Here is a 16,032-nt window from a genome sequence, read left to right as displayed (position 1 = left end):
CATCAATGGCATTAAGGTGCGCAATAGAACTAATCCTATTTCTCACCTATTTTTTGCTGACGATAGCCTATTGTTTTCCAAGGTTAACCTCCAGGAAATCCATGAGCTGAAGAGATGCCTTAACATCTATTGTGCCGCAAGTGGCCAATCTATAAACTACTCAAAATCCTGCATTACTTTCAGTCCAAATACCCCCTCAAGAGTAAAGAGACGGGTTTCCATAATTTTAAAGATCAAGCATGGTAGGAGCCCCAAAAAGTACCTTGGTCTTCCAAAAGAATTTAGACTATCCAAGGTTCAAGTTTTTCGTGATATAGGTGATAGAACCTCAACTCAACTTCAAGGGTGTCAGAACCTTCTCCTCTCCCAAGCTGGTAAGAAAACTCTCCCGAAATCTGTGGCCCTAACAATGAACAACTACGTGGCCTCGCATTTCAAACTTACAACCACTCATCATAAACAAATCAGGAAACTGTCATTGGATTTCTTCTGGGGAACTCAAGATGGAGTATCGAAAATCAAATGGATATCATGGAAAAAGATTGTGTAGGTCTAAGGAAAGTGGGGGATTAGGATTTAAAGATCCCCAAACTCAAAACAATGCCTTATTAGCTAAAGATGCATGGCACTTATGGAAAGATCCTCCCTCACAATGGAACCGCTTTATGAAGCAAGTCTATTTTCCAAACTCATCCTTCCTTCAAGCCAGATTGGGGTCACAACCCTCTTGGGCCTGGCGAAGTATCCTATTGGGGCGCTTGGTATTATTAGATTGTTTGATTTGGGTGGTAGGCAATGGTAAATATATAAGGATTTGGGAAGACAATTGGCTTCCTCATGTCCTAGGTTTTAAAGTTCGCCATTCTCGTCCTCCAAATTGCAACCTTCAGTGGGTGTCCAAGCTTCTTGATGATTCAAATATGACTTGGAAATTGGATGTGTTGGATCAGTTTTTTCACTCAGAGGACATAGCAGCTATAAATCAGATTCATCTTTCCCTTTTTCCTAGGGACGATACACAGGTTTGGGTAGGCTGTAAAAACGGTGTGTTATCCGTTAAGTCAGCATACCACTTCCTCTGTAAACAGCAACAGGAGAAAGATCAACTCAAGCCATCTTCATCAGCACAAAGTTATATTCCCCAAGTGCATAAGAATGTACGAAAACTAATTTGGGGATGCAAAACTCTACCTAAAATCTAGAATTTTCTTTGGACGGCTTGTGCTTTTGGTATTGCTATGGGTGAAGGATTATGTCATCGTCAAATCCCTGTAGACCCCCAATGTCCTCGATGCAGGACTTCTCCAGAGACAGCAGACCATATCTTGCTTCAATGCCCCTTCGCTTGTGCAGTGTGGTTTGGCAACCCTCTCTCTGTCAAATTAGATGGTTTCCAAGACCAATGTATCCCATCATAGATCTCTATCTGGGCTCAAAAGCAATCAAGAGATAAAGTGAATGGTCATGCAACCACTACCCTCTGTTCATTCCTATGCTAGTATATTTGGAAGGCTAGCAACAAGTTGATTCATGATGGTAGTGACTACTCTCCCATAGAGGTCTCCACATTTGCAATTGCTGCATTCGAGGAATTTTGGGAAGCTACTTAGCAATCCAAGCCCATCCTTCAAGCTACCCTCTCTCCTAATCTGCTTACACCTCAATGGAGTTGCCCCCTTATGGCCACTATAAACTTAATTGTGACTCTTCCTTCAAGGCGAATGGAGTTAATGCTGGTGCTGGATTTATCCTTCGAGATTCCTTGGGTGCTACTATTTTTGCAACTTCTGAACCTATCTGGGTTGCTAATATCCTTCAGGGTGAGGCTATTGCTGTAAAATATGGAATGCTACAAGCTATTAGTGAAGGGATTGATCATATTGTGGTTGAATCTGATTGCAGATATTTGATCTTATGGATTAAGGAGCAAGCGTCCACCCCTCCACCAACAGATGTATTGTCTATGATTGAAGACATTCAACATATTATCCCATATTGTAGGAGTTGCTCTTTTTATTTTGTTCCAAGGTGTATCAACAGTGCTACTGATTCCTTGGCCCAGATGGCTATGTCATTAATGTGTGTGACATAGTGGTCGTAGTCCACTCCATGGCTAGTTGATATTTGTAATTCGGACTCCATGAGCTTTACGCAACAATAAATGTGATACCCTACTTTTTAAACCCGGTCTAATTACATGGTTGATCCGGGTTAACCATGCAGGACCCGAACCATAGAGGGTTAAGGCGGGTTCCTTATGGACCATGATGGCAAGGGTGACTTTGAACACAGGTTTGCCAGACAAGTCCGAGTTAGTGCCAAAGGAGATGGGTGTACCCAATCCGTGCACGTGCACGTATCATAAGGTCATGTACGGGTAATGCTGGTAAGTTAGCCGTATTGTAAGGCACATACGTATAATATACTGTGTGCCGAGAGTCGAATTTCATCAAAATCCCACTTGTTGGCCAATTTTTGGCCCTCAGGTGGGCGGTCACAGGTGGGCGCATCCGCCCACCTGAGTGACCCACCCATGTAGTTACTAGTTGTTTTAGAAAGTATAAATAGCATTATTGTGTTTTTCATTTTCTCATTTATTACATTAAGGAGTTGGTGAGAAGAGTAAAGAGGAGAGAGAAAATAAGGAAAAAAGAGAACAGAGAAGAGGAAAAGGGAAGGAAGAGGAAGAAGAAAGGGATTTAAGAGGCGCCAAGGTTCGATCTTCCCATTCCGAAGCCGAAAAAGTGATCCCCAACACGAGATCTACGATCAGAGGTGAGCAAAGGCTATGTTTCTTAAATTTTCACCAAACCCAAGTAAAACCCTTGTTTTGGGTAGAGTTCCTTAAGATATTGTAAATCCCACTTGAGATGATGAATCTAAGGTTTAATAGATGGTCTACGTGTTGATTTTGAAGGATTTGAAGAAGTGTTTACAAGGTGGGTGAAGCATTGGTGATTATTGAGTAAGGAAGTGATTTTTGGGGTTTTGATAGAGTTTGTGAGCAAAGAAGGTTAGATAGCTTCCCAATCCTTAAATCTAACTTAGATCTAGGCTAGAATCATCTTATAAGACCTTGAATGTGTAGAAAATATGATTGGAAAAGCTCCATTTGATTCCCCAAAGGTTGGGGAAAGTTTTAGTGAAAAACGCATTTTTTCGCCCTCTCAGGTGGGTTGAGACCGGTGGGCCGCACAACCTGCCTGAGGGCATGACCGGTGGGCTGACCGACGGACCGACCTGCCTGCCAGTCAGGATCGGTGGGTCAAGACTGATGGGCCGACCCACCCACCTGTGAAGACCGATGGACCGTGACTGGTGGGCTGTCCGACCCACCCGAGAGGCCCCCAACGTGATTTTTGTGTCCGAATGGACCCAAAACGGACATGCAACCTTCTTTTATGATTCTAAACATGATTTTGTCATCAAATCTTGTTATTTTTTACCCCAAAAAGGTGAAATGCTAACTCCATTTACTTATGATAGATTCACCAAAATTTACGTTTCTCGTGTCGGATCTCACCCGTACCGGGCGTGAGTCTTTGTACACGAAAAGTAAGTGGGGAGAGGATGTTTGACATTCATTTAATTGTATATAGACTAGCCATGTCATCATGCAAATTATGTATAGCTTAGCCATCCTCATATGATTATGACGTGTGTATTGTGTTTTACTTTCTCAATGTTGAATGATGATGTGCTTATGTGATGAAATGATGGGATCATTGTGCATGATGCATTATTAGACTAGATGCCGTAGTCGGCTTGAAAACGAGTGCATTGGTGGCCCGTGGAATGGGATGCAGTGGTACTATGCAATCGTACTATGTCATATAGGAGCATGCTGCTTAGGATTATCATCTTCCTGTGCTACGACCCTTCCCAACAGGGGTTGAGGTGTTGGGTTACCATTTGGGGGGAAGCAGTGGTCGCGATTGTCGGGTCACTGTGACGGTTAGACATACGCCCGGCAGGTCATTCGGACAGTCAGCAACCTCGGTGGTATATTCAAAAGGGCCAATCGTACTGTTTTTAAATTGCTGGAGTCAGCACATTTATTTTCTGTCATTTACTTTTATGTTGAGAGCTGATAGTCGACATGCTTTACTTTTCCGAGTACCCACGGTGGGCCTTCTCCAACAGCCCTATAGGCGTATCGCGGGATGGAGTTTGTGGCTCGTACCAGGAGTATACACGCACTGTGGTTGTAGTAGCACTAAACCAAAGACTTAGTAATGTTTAGGTGGATGAGGTTTAAAATGAATTGCATAGTATGTAGTGCATATGGATGTGATTGTTGTGTGGTCCTTCTTTTCACTTACTGAGCTCATCCCACGTGTACACCTCTTTTAGATGATTCTGCAGGGCACCCGCTTGAAGATCAGGGGTCAGGCCCCACAGTTGAGTTCCCCGATGAGGATTGGTGGGTTCCCGAGGAGTATGAGCACGGTACAGATTGCGCGTGTGAGGGCTATGCTGCGGGACCGCAGTATTGACGCCGTATAGAGTTTTACTTTTTGATTCTTTTGATGACCCCTTTTTGTGTACTTGATACGTGAATTGTTATTCTTTTTGTGTAAATATCATGCCTACGGGTCCACATGTATTTATCTATATACTACAATTTGGGTATCAAGTATATTGGGGGTATTTACAGGTAAATTAAGTCTTCCGCTGAACTTTTGAACGTTTATTTTAGATGTGTGTATGCTGTGGTTGGGCACTGTATCAGATGATCTTGGCAGGTTTGGGTTAACCAGAGTTAACCCGGTCACCGGTCCGGTTCTGTGTGAACGGGGTGTGATAATAAAACTCTTCTTACAAAAAAAAAAAAAAAAATTATATTACTACAAACTTGTTTGGTGTAACACTAAAGCTACATCGGGGGCTTATTTATTTGATTATCATTAATTTTACTTGTTATTTTTGAGAAATTTACATGTGATCTTAGATAGTTTGAAGAAGTCAAATTATTTTAGTTTGCTATATAAAATAAGTCACATTAGATCTCATGATAATGAAAAATTCACAAAACGTATAATAGAACCATCTCGTGAGGAACCATTGAAGTTCTTATCAATTTTCTGTAGTGCTTGGAACCATTTAGAGCTAGTACCATCCCATCCCGCTAGTAAATGAGATTGGATCTAGGTTTGATCCCATTAACTAAAAGGGATGGTAATAGAATTGAAACCTTTGATATCGGTATCGGTATAGACCCATCTCGAATATCGGGAACCATCCCGATTGACCCCCTTACTTTATTGTGTTGCATGGGTTTGCGGGCTAATTGTTGCATGGGTTGGTGGGCTAATTCCAAATAACCATTAAAAGCTCCAAGGTACTGAAGGCTTGAGGCTCAAAGGAATTGGCACACACTACATGTTATCCTCGTTACTAGAGCCTTGACTAATTAGAATCCATATGTGTCGGTTCGGGTGTGGCGGCCACCAAGATTTTTCTTTAAAAGTTATATGGGTATTTTGATGAACTATACCTATATATGTTTCACTACAATTTGTAATAAAGGAATTCTCTGGCCAAGAGGAGGGGTGAGGAAAGTCATTGTAACCTTATTCTCCATTATTAGCGAAGCAGTTCTCATCTCAACACGAACGTAAACAATCTTGCCGTATCACATAACATTGTTATTTTATATAATTCATTGCCGAATCACATAACAATGACTAAGGGTGTCAAAAAAGCCCAGTCAACCCAAACCAGCCCTAGCTTTAGGTTAGCGTTTCTACACAATAAAGGCAAAGTAGGGCATAGCTTCCACCTTAAAGAGATAAAAGGCCAAAAAACAGGGGCCGATGACATGAAAGAAAAGGCAACTTATAGACAAAATAGGGCCCCAAGCTTCTTAACACTTGAAACAAAAACAACAAAGAATATCAGAAGCTTCAAATGGTAAATAAAATAATACAATACCGCCGTACTGATTCCCCCTCCATTGGAGCTCGAAGCTATTAGGGATGTAAATGGTTATTGGTCATAAATACAAACGATCGTTTGAAATAATTCAATCTTAGGAAAAGAATACCACATAAAGGAGAGCCCCCCATTCCTGGGTAAAACTGGGCCATGCTGAAGCTCTATAAATATATACACGGGCAGCTCCTAACTACATTATTAGGCCGAAAAATGAATAATCATATAATGGCAAAACACACAAGAAAGAGTATCAAGGAACAGCAATTGAAGAGGGCTGATGGTGCCCCCGAAGATGAAGAATCCTTCCCACTTCCCTTTCCAGATTCTGGGTAGACACTACCCGGTTCCGCAGCAGTGGCAGGAGGAACTGCTGTATAGCTGCGGGGGCTTTTTGGAGGACGCGCTGTGCTAGTCTTGGGTTGTCTTTTTGTAGTATTGTAGCCATTGGAAGCATAACCTGGCGTAAAATTACAAACAAGGCAATCGTATCACCTTAAAACTTAACCCTTCTTGATTGATCATATGGAGAGAAAAAAAAAAAAACATTTGACCACATTATGGTACTCACAGTCAGATTCTGACCATCCCAACAATGAATTTTCACGGTCAAATACAATAAGGTAATTAGTCATGAAATTCTCTGCACAAAACCAAATAGTTCTGTAAGCAACAATTACCCAAGATAAATGAACATAATAGGATAAATGGTTTTATGCAAGAAATTAGAGAACACAGCAATGCAGATCTCAATAAAGAACCATGGATAGACCTAGAAAAGTAGATATCATACAGTAAATAGATCTCAAACACAATTAACTTGGCATCGCCAGGCAATCAAAGTTGAAGCTTCATAAATACAAGTTGACAAAAATTTGTAGAAGGGACTTTTTATGCTGCCCAAAAGCCTTAGCCAGGTTACAATGAGACAATACTAGGCTTTTTCATTAAATTTTGGACACTTAAAGACTCCTAACCAGTGTCACAAGCCCAAAACACGATGCACAAAGCATTTTCACCTCTGACAACTTGCCAGCTAGGCCAATCCAGGCCTTTTGCATTTACCAGATAATTATAAAAGTGCTCTAAGATGGGTTAGATCAAACCAGTTACCCAGTATGTGGGATTGTTACCAAAAGTAACCTCAAAATGTTTTTTATTGACAAGTGCTTATGTTTATGCTTGTGACATTGCTATTCAAAAGACTGGATGTCTCAATTATTCCCTGTTCACTTACAACCACAGAACCACAACCTGACTGGTTTCTAGCTAGTCCTTGCGTGACAAATATGGTGCAGCACCAAATGTTCTTAAGCCTAATAAAAAAAAAAAAACACATGTTGACCCTGCCTAACAGAACAGTTGAAAATTGGCATGTTAAAATTTTCATTTAAAACTTTTAAGGTTGGTGGATGGACTAGGTTTCAGAACTTTTCTTTTTTCTGTAGGCTACGTTTGGTTGCAAGGTGAATTAAGGGAAGAGAAGTGAGATTTTTCAAACCTAAAAAGGAAACTTTTGTAATCGTTACCCCATGTGAAATTTAATAATCAAATCTAGAATGATTTGGAGTTTTATGCAATCACACGGGGGATTACAAAAGTTTCCTTTTTAGGTTTGAAAATTATCACTTCCCACTTCCCTCCCCTTTAATTCCCCTTGCAATCAAACAAAGCCGTATTAAAGTATTTTTGCATATATTTATGAATTCGATATATTTTGAAACACAAAAGAGTAACTAAGTCCTATTAGCAAGCAATAAAAGATATATTTAGGGAAATGATAAAGTAGCATATACATTCAGAATTGTAAAATCTATTATCAATCCAACCTACTATCATTCAACCTTAGCTGTCAAGCTAACTTAGTTGTCCCAAAACTAAGAAGATAAATAGATTATGGGAGAGGTTTCTCTAAGCAGGCAGCTTGGAAAGGAATCTCTAAGCAGGAACCCAAACATCTTCCATGTGGCAATTCGGGTTGGGCCCAGATTTTGTAGACAACTAGACCCCAAGATATCCCACCCACATGTAAAATTTCAGTCCAATCGGAATTTTCCAGGTGGACAAATCAGGTTTGAAAAATCTAAAGATTACGAGGGAGTGCACAGTAGTTTCCTGAGTACCAATAAATGTGCATAGAAAAATGTAGAGATAAATGCCAATCCATGGGAGGATGTGTGATTGATTTAGGTTACGAAATTTGACACACTGGCAATCAATGCCCCTCTCTAGATATCCAACGGTCAGAATTGTCGTATCCATCATCCACGTGGCAGATATTCAAGTGCCTGCTTGGAGATTCCTTTCCAAGCTGCTTGCTTGAAGGAACTTTTCCCGTCAACTATATTGTAGTTTCTTAGTTATCTATGTCCAACACAACACAACACTATTGACTTGTAATTAGTCAACTACGCAACAACACCTAGTCGACATCAGTACTGCACTGACATTTTAACCCAGTGCAGGCGATACTGTCGTCGCTATTTGAAATGAATGACTAGCGCTGAGCCAGTGTCAAGAAGATGCTTTAACTACACTGCTCTCAATGTCAATGGAAGATATGCCTATTGTCAATGAAAACAAAATTCAAATTTGATGATTTGCAAGCAACACTATATTTCTATGCACACACATGAGCGAGAGAGAGAGAGAGAGGACATAAATGCCAATGGCAAACGTTTCATTGAATTTAAGCGTAAAAAAGGACCATAAAACCAAGAAAAAAGACACTTACGTCCAATGATATTCACATTTTTAGTCTTGACAACAGCCAAGCAATAATATGAAATCGTATTCTGCAACATCAATTAACAGTAATGAATACTTCAGAAATAGAACCAAGAAGACGTTGTGTAATAGAAACAATAGCTCATTACCCCGTTGGCAAAGACAACTATGGGATCATAAACAGAAAACTGGCCTCCACCTCTCATGGTTAGATTCAGTGCGGGTATCGTTAAATTTGAAGAAGTAGAACTGCATATTTTAAAGAAATTTTGATTAGGGTGTCCAAGATGAAAACAACCACAAACATGGGCTAATATTTCAGATAAGCAACCTTAGGCCATAACAATATTCAAAAGGATTGTCGGGATCAGATGGATAACGTTTGTGTTGGACCTGTGCATTGAACTGCAATTGAGAAAAACTCCCACATTTAGTATTAGTGGTTTTAGAATCAGAATAAATTTCAAAACCCCCAAAATACTTACACTCTTAGTAAGATGAGTGTAGGCTGGATTATTCAAGTATGTGAATGAGGTCCCAGTGTCAAAAATTGCAGTGAAATTAACGTTCATGATATTTTTCCCCACAGTTATTTGAGTCACACTGATATTATATGTCGGGCTGGAGCACAAATTTCAAGAGAAATATCAGCATCCCAGTCATTTCATTTTGGTCAAAACTAACACTGTAAATCAGATATATGATATGCCATAAGAAAACAAAGAAATGGCCACTCACTGTGATTGATTAACGTTGAATGTAGTTTCTGCTTGATCAGGGCTGCCTTTGTCTCCAAAGTTGATTCTTCCAATACCATCAGATCCAAAGCACATGGAAAAAGAATTCGCAATAAGGCCTGCACTTGATAAAATGCTAGGGACGGATACTATACCCATACCAAGTCCAAATAGACCATTGGGGGCAGCACCATCCAAAAAAGAACCAGTCTCAATTTGACCACAGCTGCTCAAACAAGGTATTATTATCAGATTAGATAAGGTGTCTCCAAACGCCCACATGTCAAATACATGCTTAATGGTTACATAAGCAAAATATCGAAGAAAAGACGACTTCAACCAAATAGATATGAAATTAGTAAAATCTATGGTAAAATGTCAATAACATCATTGTAATGTACCCGAATGTGATATGTGCATCAACAGGTTCTGGCTGACTATAATCTGTCTTCAAGTACAAAACATCCTCAACCAGATATCCAGAAGTTGAAGTAAGAGCAGAAAGATATGCAACTTGATAAGGACATTTGCTTTGGTTTAGAAGAAGGCATTCATCTTTTTTTTCACACAAGCTGCTATTACAGGGGATGTTTTTGCTCGTCAATGATGCATTAGGACTGTAAATGTTTAGATTCACCTGTTATAACATGAGTTTATTAGTAAGAACTATAAAAAATAACTTATACACAAGAAGTTGTAAATTTTAAGTGGTACAACCATCAGAAATATAACCATATCAAGATTTTGTGGAACAACAACAACAACAATAAAATCCAAAACCTTATCCCAAATTAATGGGGTCGACTACGTGAAGATTCTAAGCAAGGACGAGCGCGAAGATCCATGCACAAAGATTGACGGATTATGGCTAATTACAATAAGTGTCGGCTGTCAACCTAACGCACCACTATAAATCAGCCACAGGCTTATAACAACAGACTATAATAAGGTACCGGCTGTCTACCTAACGTACCATATAGATCTGTTAAGCCGAAGCATCCTACACGCATTACGTCCGCTACCAAGACAATTCATCACAACCTACTTTTATCAAGATTTTGTGGAGCATTTGTTAAAAAATAAATAAAATAAAACTGGCCAAATTGGAAAAAAAAGTAGTTAGTGCCTAATGGAAGAGAAGCCAAGTGAATGGTACATTGCTTATCTTGTAAACTGTTTTGACCGCTGGGGTCAGACATAGGACATTCCAAGGTTGTGGACAAAAATTAAATTCTTGTTCCTATGTCTTATGATACTAGACTCCACCCAGCAAACAATTGCATAGACGACTGATTCCCTGATTTCACAAGAAAACCTAACAAGACTAGAATAATTTATCATTTTGGCAACTCATATTTAAACCCACCATTCATGTATTCTCCATAGTTGCTTGTATTCATGAACAAGATTTGTGAAAAATCACTTCGTTTGGTCCACATATAAAAGTCCACAACAATCATCCATATAATGTATCTGAATTTGTCTCTGTCTTTACAGCTAGAGCCAAATATGTATAATAATCACCTTCTCCATGGATTACTTACTCAAAAACATCTCTTCACCATGGATGGACTTTTTTTGACTAATATGCAGCAAATAAATCCCTAGAACTACAAAACTAATGGCAACCTGCCACCGCAATTCAATCCAGTGATCGTGGAAATAATTGTTTTCAGCTGTATATTGAAACCTAGTCTCAAACATTCAAACCCCACCTCAAAAAAACCACGGATGAAAAAATTGAAATAAAACTGTGAAGAAAAATGAAGTAAATAGAACCTGATACAAATACGAACAACCCCGCCCACCCCACCCCCCACAAAAAAAAAAAAAAAAAAAAAAAAAAAAAAAAAAAAAAAAAAAAAAAAAGGAAGAAGAGGGAGAAATTTTATACAAATTAAGTCTCTCCGTTGAAGAACAGGGACATGATCTAAGTGACCTGTTCTGCTATCCTGCCTTGGACGGTTGGACCTTATGCAGAAATGGGAGAGGGTTACCAAATGAAACCAATACAAGAACTTTGCAAGGGAAAATACAGATCTGAATTGATAACAACGAAGTAATTCAACTTACCACTCCATTACTAGTCTGCAAGGTATGGGAGCAGCTCACGCAGTCGCAGGGTACCCAAAATAGATCACTTCCCGTGTCGAGTGCCACAAAAAATGTGACACTCGGCGTCCCCAATGAAACACTGGCGTAATGCAAACTGAAACAAGACAGAAATTACTCTCAATTCTTTCTGTAATGAAAGTATGAAACTCAGGAAACTAAACTTTGAATTGTACCAAATGATTAAATAAAAGCAATCAATGAAGAAAATAAGATTAACATTTAAAGAAGGCAGGGGCATACAATCCCAAAGAGCTCAATAGATAGGTCGTATTTCCATCTGCAAAAGTAAGAATCTCATCGTCGTTGCTAGTGTTGGCAAGTCTACGGCCATGAAAAAATCGGTCTCGATGAGCCAAAGCTCTATAGTAATCAAAACTTCCTTTCTCCGGTAAGTGATCGAGTGGGAAAATTTGTGAGATGTGATCAGAGAACCTGTGGTGAACATCGAAGCTGAAGGTCTGTTGACCATAACAGCTCTCCGAACCGAAGTCGAGGATCAAAACAAACAACAACAGAAGATGAAGAAGAAGAGGAGACTTACAGTTACAATTACAATTACAAGTAATATCCATGGATTTTGTTCTAGAGGTACCACCCCCTCTGGCTCTGAGAAAAGAATATGATCTTCAGAGATTTGAAGAATTTAGGCATTCAGGTATAGTTATTAATTAGGGTTGAGTAGGAGAGGTGTGAGAGAAGGTCTCGAGTAACTTCCTAGTTCAGACCTGTGAGAGAAGATTGATAATGACAACTGGGACTTAGGGAGTTGCAGGAGGAGGAGGAGGAGGAGGTCGTCGCCGAGTCTTCTACGTATGCTCTCTTATTTCCTCCCCTGTGCGTAGTGCCGAAGACGAAACCCGCGTGCCAAACTCGCAACTTGGGGTCTCTCTCTCTCTCCTCTCTCCTCTCTCCTCTCTCCTCAAATCTCAAGTGTATTAGTGTCCTAGTCAACCTCCAAGCTAAAGTTACTGACCACGAGTAGTACGTGCTGCCACACTAGCACGTTCGGTTCCCATACGTTACGTTTTAAATTTGATTATAAAATTAATCCCTACTTAGAATTTTTGGGTTTTCTTTTTTTACCTTAATAATCTCTAGGCGTAGTTGGCCTTGTGCCTACAAATGGACTTGACCATTTTAAAAAAATAAAAAATCTTTACCATGCGGCTAAATAAAATTCTGAAAAAACAGGAGTTCACGACCTCAGTATCAATGTGGAGGCCAATGAGAGGCACGCATGGGCATCAATATGAAATGAATTTATTATAATTTATATGGGTGGGTCGATGGAGCATCATTTTGCTCCCCTTTGTATTTATGTCTTGCCATGCAATTGAGGAGTATTATTTTGACCATAGAATTTTAAAAGGGAAGAATTCTATGTCTCGGAGCATGGCTCAGGTGCCTACGTGGGGGCTAATGGGAACACATCTAGAAACATCAATAGGTTAAAGATTTTCACCTTTTGTGAGGGTAGGGTCATTTCTCTCACTTCACTTCCCTTTGTTTTTGGGTATAAGGGCAATGCGATCAGGGAGCATTTTTTTTATTATAAAATTTTAAATCTGGTAAAAGTTCTTTTTGTCTAAGAACATGGCTTCTATACCAATGTGGAAACCAATGGGGAGCACACTTGAAAGCATCAATAGGGTGAATATTTCCACCCTTCAAAAGAGGTAGGGTGTTATTTCGGCCACCTCTTGTTGGTGAACAATGTATTGTATTCCATCACATATTAATCCAGGGAGTACTGGTGCAGGCGTCTCGACAGGCAGGACGACGGTCCCGCTCAAAAATTTTTTTTATTTGAGAGTAGTTTTGTACTTTTTCGGATTATGATTTTTTGTTATATGTTTATAGCAAGAGTTTTTTCTTTCTGTAATGCAAGTAATACTAAAATGTGTGAGGACGAGCGTTGTAACCCTATTCTTATCTCACCAAGGACGTAGACAATCTTGTCCAACCTCGTAAATGTGTATGTATTGTTTGTTATTGTTTTTTCATTACTTTCTGAATGTTTTAGGATTGCATTTCTATACCTCTATGTTTTTGCACAGTCCCTACACTTTTGGATATTAAAATGAATTTCTTTTGAGAAAAATGATGTGGGTCGTGTGCAACGCTTGTATTGTTAAATAACTTTCTGTAATTAAAACCTTTCAACTGTCAAAAAGATGATCAAACCATAATGGGGGTGTCAAATGCTGGTTCGCATCAAATGGTTGGACCAGTTAATAAATGGCCTGGTGTCGACCCTAACCTGATTATAGATCGGTCATTCTTATGATTGGCTATAGCCTGATGGGCACCCAATTGAGACCCACCAGCACTTATTACCCAACCGTTAAGACTCAATTAACCCGTTTATGGCTCAATTAACTTGATTATGGGTATTTACTGCCGGACTAAACCACTTAAACCATTTAAAATCTGATTGTAATCCAATTAGAATTAATTAGCATGGAGCCAATTAAGGAACGGTTAATGACAAACCAGATACAAATCTGTCCCTGCCCGGCCTTTGAGACCTAATTGATAGGGACCGATTAGGTCTGATCAAAACTGATCAGACCAGACCGGTTGACACCCTTCGTTATGTCATTTTTGTCCACCATTTTAATTTTTAAGTCAATTTCATTAGAATCTCGTTAATTCCGTTAACAAGTGTAAATTGTATTGGGATTTGGGAGTTTAATGGCAACTCACGATTTATTAATTAAGAGCTCTCACTTGCCAACTCCAAATTCTTAATTGCCCACTCTTATTATTAACTTGTAATTTAAGTTGAGGAACGAATAACCGTTAAAACCAAAGTTAAGAGTCGTTAGGATCCTCCGTGGGTCTGTGGGAGTATGGAACTTGTTAAACAAATTCTGCTTTTTTAATATTTTTTATACCATAAATGTAAGGGATTCTTTTAACAAGAAATAAAGATTTATTGATTTTCGCTATTTTATTGGATAAGAATGCAAATAATGACGGAAAATGAAGATCAACCTTAAACAATAGATCATTAAGAAATGGTGATATGATTTGGTTGGGATCTGAGATCATGTCAACCCACATCAAATCACTTTCGTAACTTAAGTAGATCAACCAAACTGATATTGGAACGTAACATAACCTAAGCATAGAAAACTGGATCGTGAGATCGTTTTCACCTTCATCTACATCTACAACAGCAATGGAGAAGCCAAAGGATAAACTAAAACTTGGACGAAACCAAAACAATTGTTGGTTCTCTCTCTGTCTTTCACCGTCTCCCCATCCCCTACACCCAGTTTGGATCATCAAGAATTGGGATTTTGATCCAACCGACCCTACGACACATCTATCTATTTAGCTAAGAAGGACTGAACCGTCGGGTCAGGCTATTAAAAAATGCGGAAGAAATGTCCAGATGAGTTACAAAAGATTTGAATAAAAATATTATTGTTTGGTCTTTATATATTCTTATTTAGGGAGAGAGATAGTTTGAGACTAACATAATTAAAGCGAGATCAATTTTACCTTCACCCATAGTGAAAAAAGAATTCCTTCACCACGGCCATTTGTTACGTTGTATTTTATTTATCAATGTCTAGTTTCAACTTTGTTAATAAGGGAGAAAGTGTAGCGACAATAAACAAAGTCGAATATAAATTCTTCCTTCTATATGGATGAAGGAAAACTTAGTTCAAACCTGATCAAAACTGTATCGTAATTTTTTCATTTAAAATAAAAAAATTGTATTGTGACTCTTGACTTGAGTTTTTTCTCTTATTAGTCAATTATTAGTTGTCATCAATTGTTAATTCTGTTCATTCCTCATTGGGTGGACACTAGATTTTTTTTTTAATTATTTTTCTTATATTAAAAATAAAGTTCAGATAGATAGTCTTTTTGATTTTTTTTTTCCGTAGAACAATCTCTTTGATGGCCATCTTAAGAAGGATTTTTTGTACTTTCCAAATATTGTAAGTCTGATGAAGTCGAATTTTGTGGACAAGGACCATGGTCACATAATGACAATTATAGTTTTAGCCCAAGTGAACTTAAGTCAAATGACAAATCCAATAGAAATATAAAAAAATCTGACAGAAAAAAAAAAAGTGGGTTGATGGTGTAGTCTCTGCACTTGTTTAATACAGGGAAATCAGAGGGGCTGGCCATTTGTTTTTATTTTTTGTTTTTTGTTTTTTTGTTTGTTTGTTTGTTTTCGTTTTTATTTATTTTTAATTAACTTATATCATGACTCATGTAAATGTAATGTAACTATTGTGATGCTACTTTAGTTTCAGTTGCCACTGAGGCTGCTAGGCATACAATGGCAGGTAAAAAATTCACTAACACTTTACCATGATATATATAATTTTCTGTTTAATTGATTTTGCTTTCTCATAAAAATAAAACAACTAAAATTATATAAAAAAAGAAGACTAATATATAGCAAAATATTTTGTGTTATGTTGAACAATCTCTCATGCGAATAAAAGGGTAAGAATCTCATGCACTGAGTTACTCTTTTTTTTTTTTTTTT

The 16,032-nt window shown here is 38.5% G+C and overlaps 1 protein-coding gene across 1 annotated transcript; it reads right to left on the bottom strand.

Annotated features, from left to right (window-relative positions):
• Nucleotides 1-5,841: 5,841 nt before the first annotated feature.
• LOC122083413 (aspartyl protease family protein 1-like) lies at nt 5,842-12,427 on the bottom strand. The gene is made up of 10 exons (XM_042651214.1): nt 11,754-12,427; nt 11,472-11,607; nt 9,800-10,035; nt 9,400-9,624; nt 9,147-9,282; nt 8,993-9,066; nt 8,811-8,910; nt 8,669-8,729; nt 6,506-6,577; nt 5,842-6,394 (listed from the first exon to the last, which is right to left on the bottom strand). Exons 1-10 carry the CDS (start codon nt 12,083-12,085, stop codon nt 6,156-6,158), a joined length of 1,611 nt encoding a protein of 536 aa, XP_042507148.1. The 5' UTR covers nt 12,086-12,427; the 3' UTR covers nt 5,842-6,155.
• Between the last annotated feature and the right edge of the window lie 3,605 nt (nt 12,428-16,032).

The sequence above is a fragment of the Macadamia integrifolia genome, chromosome 7 (genome assembly GCF_013358625.1).
Source record: "Macadamia integrifolia cultivar HAES 741 chromosome 7, SCU_Mint_v3, whole genome shotgun sequence".
Lineage (NCBI taxonomy): Eukaryota > Viridiplantae > Streptophyta > Magnoliopsida > Proteales > Proteaceae > Macadamia > Macadamia integrifolia.
Note: the sequence above shows the minus strand (reverse complement) of the source record. Positions and strands in the feature narration are given on the sequence as shown.

What these genes read in the sequence shown, in the direction of transcription:
- LOC122083413 (XM_042651214.1), bottom strand. Translation starts at nt 12,085, where the DNA reads ATGGATATTACTTGTAATTGTAATTGTAACTGTAAGTCTCCTCTTCTT. An exon ending in GATGCACATATCACATTCGG is followed by an intron (nt 9,625 to 9,799) that starts GTACATTACAAT and finishes TTGTTTGAGCAG; the next exon opens with CTGTGGTCAAATTGAGACTG. An exon ending in AAATGTGAATATCATTGGAC is followed by an intron (nt 6,578 to 8,668) that starts GTAAGTGTCTTT and finishes GGTTTTGTGCAG; the next exon opens with AGAATTTCATGACTAATTAC.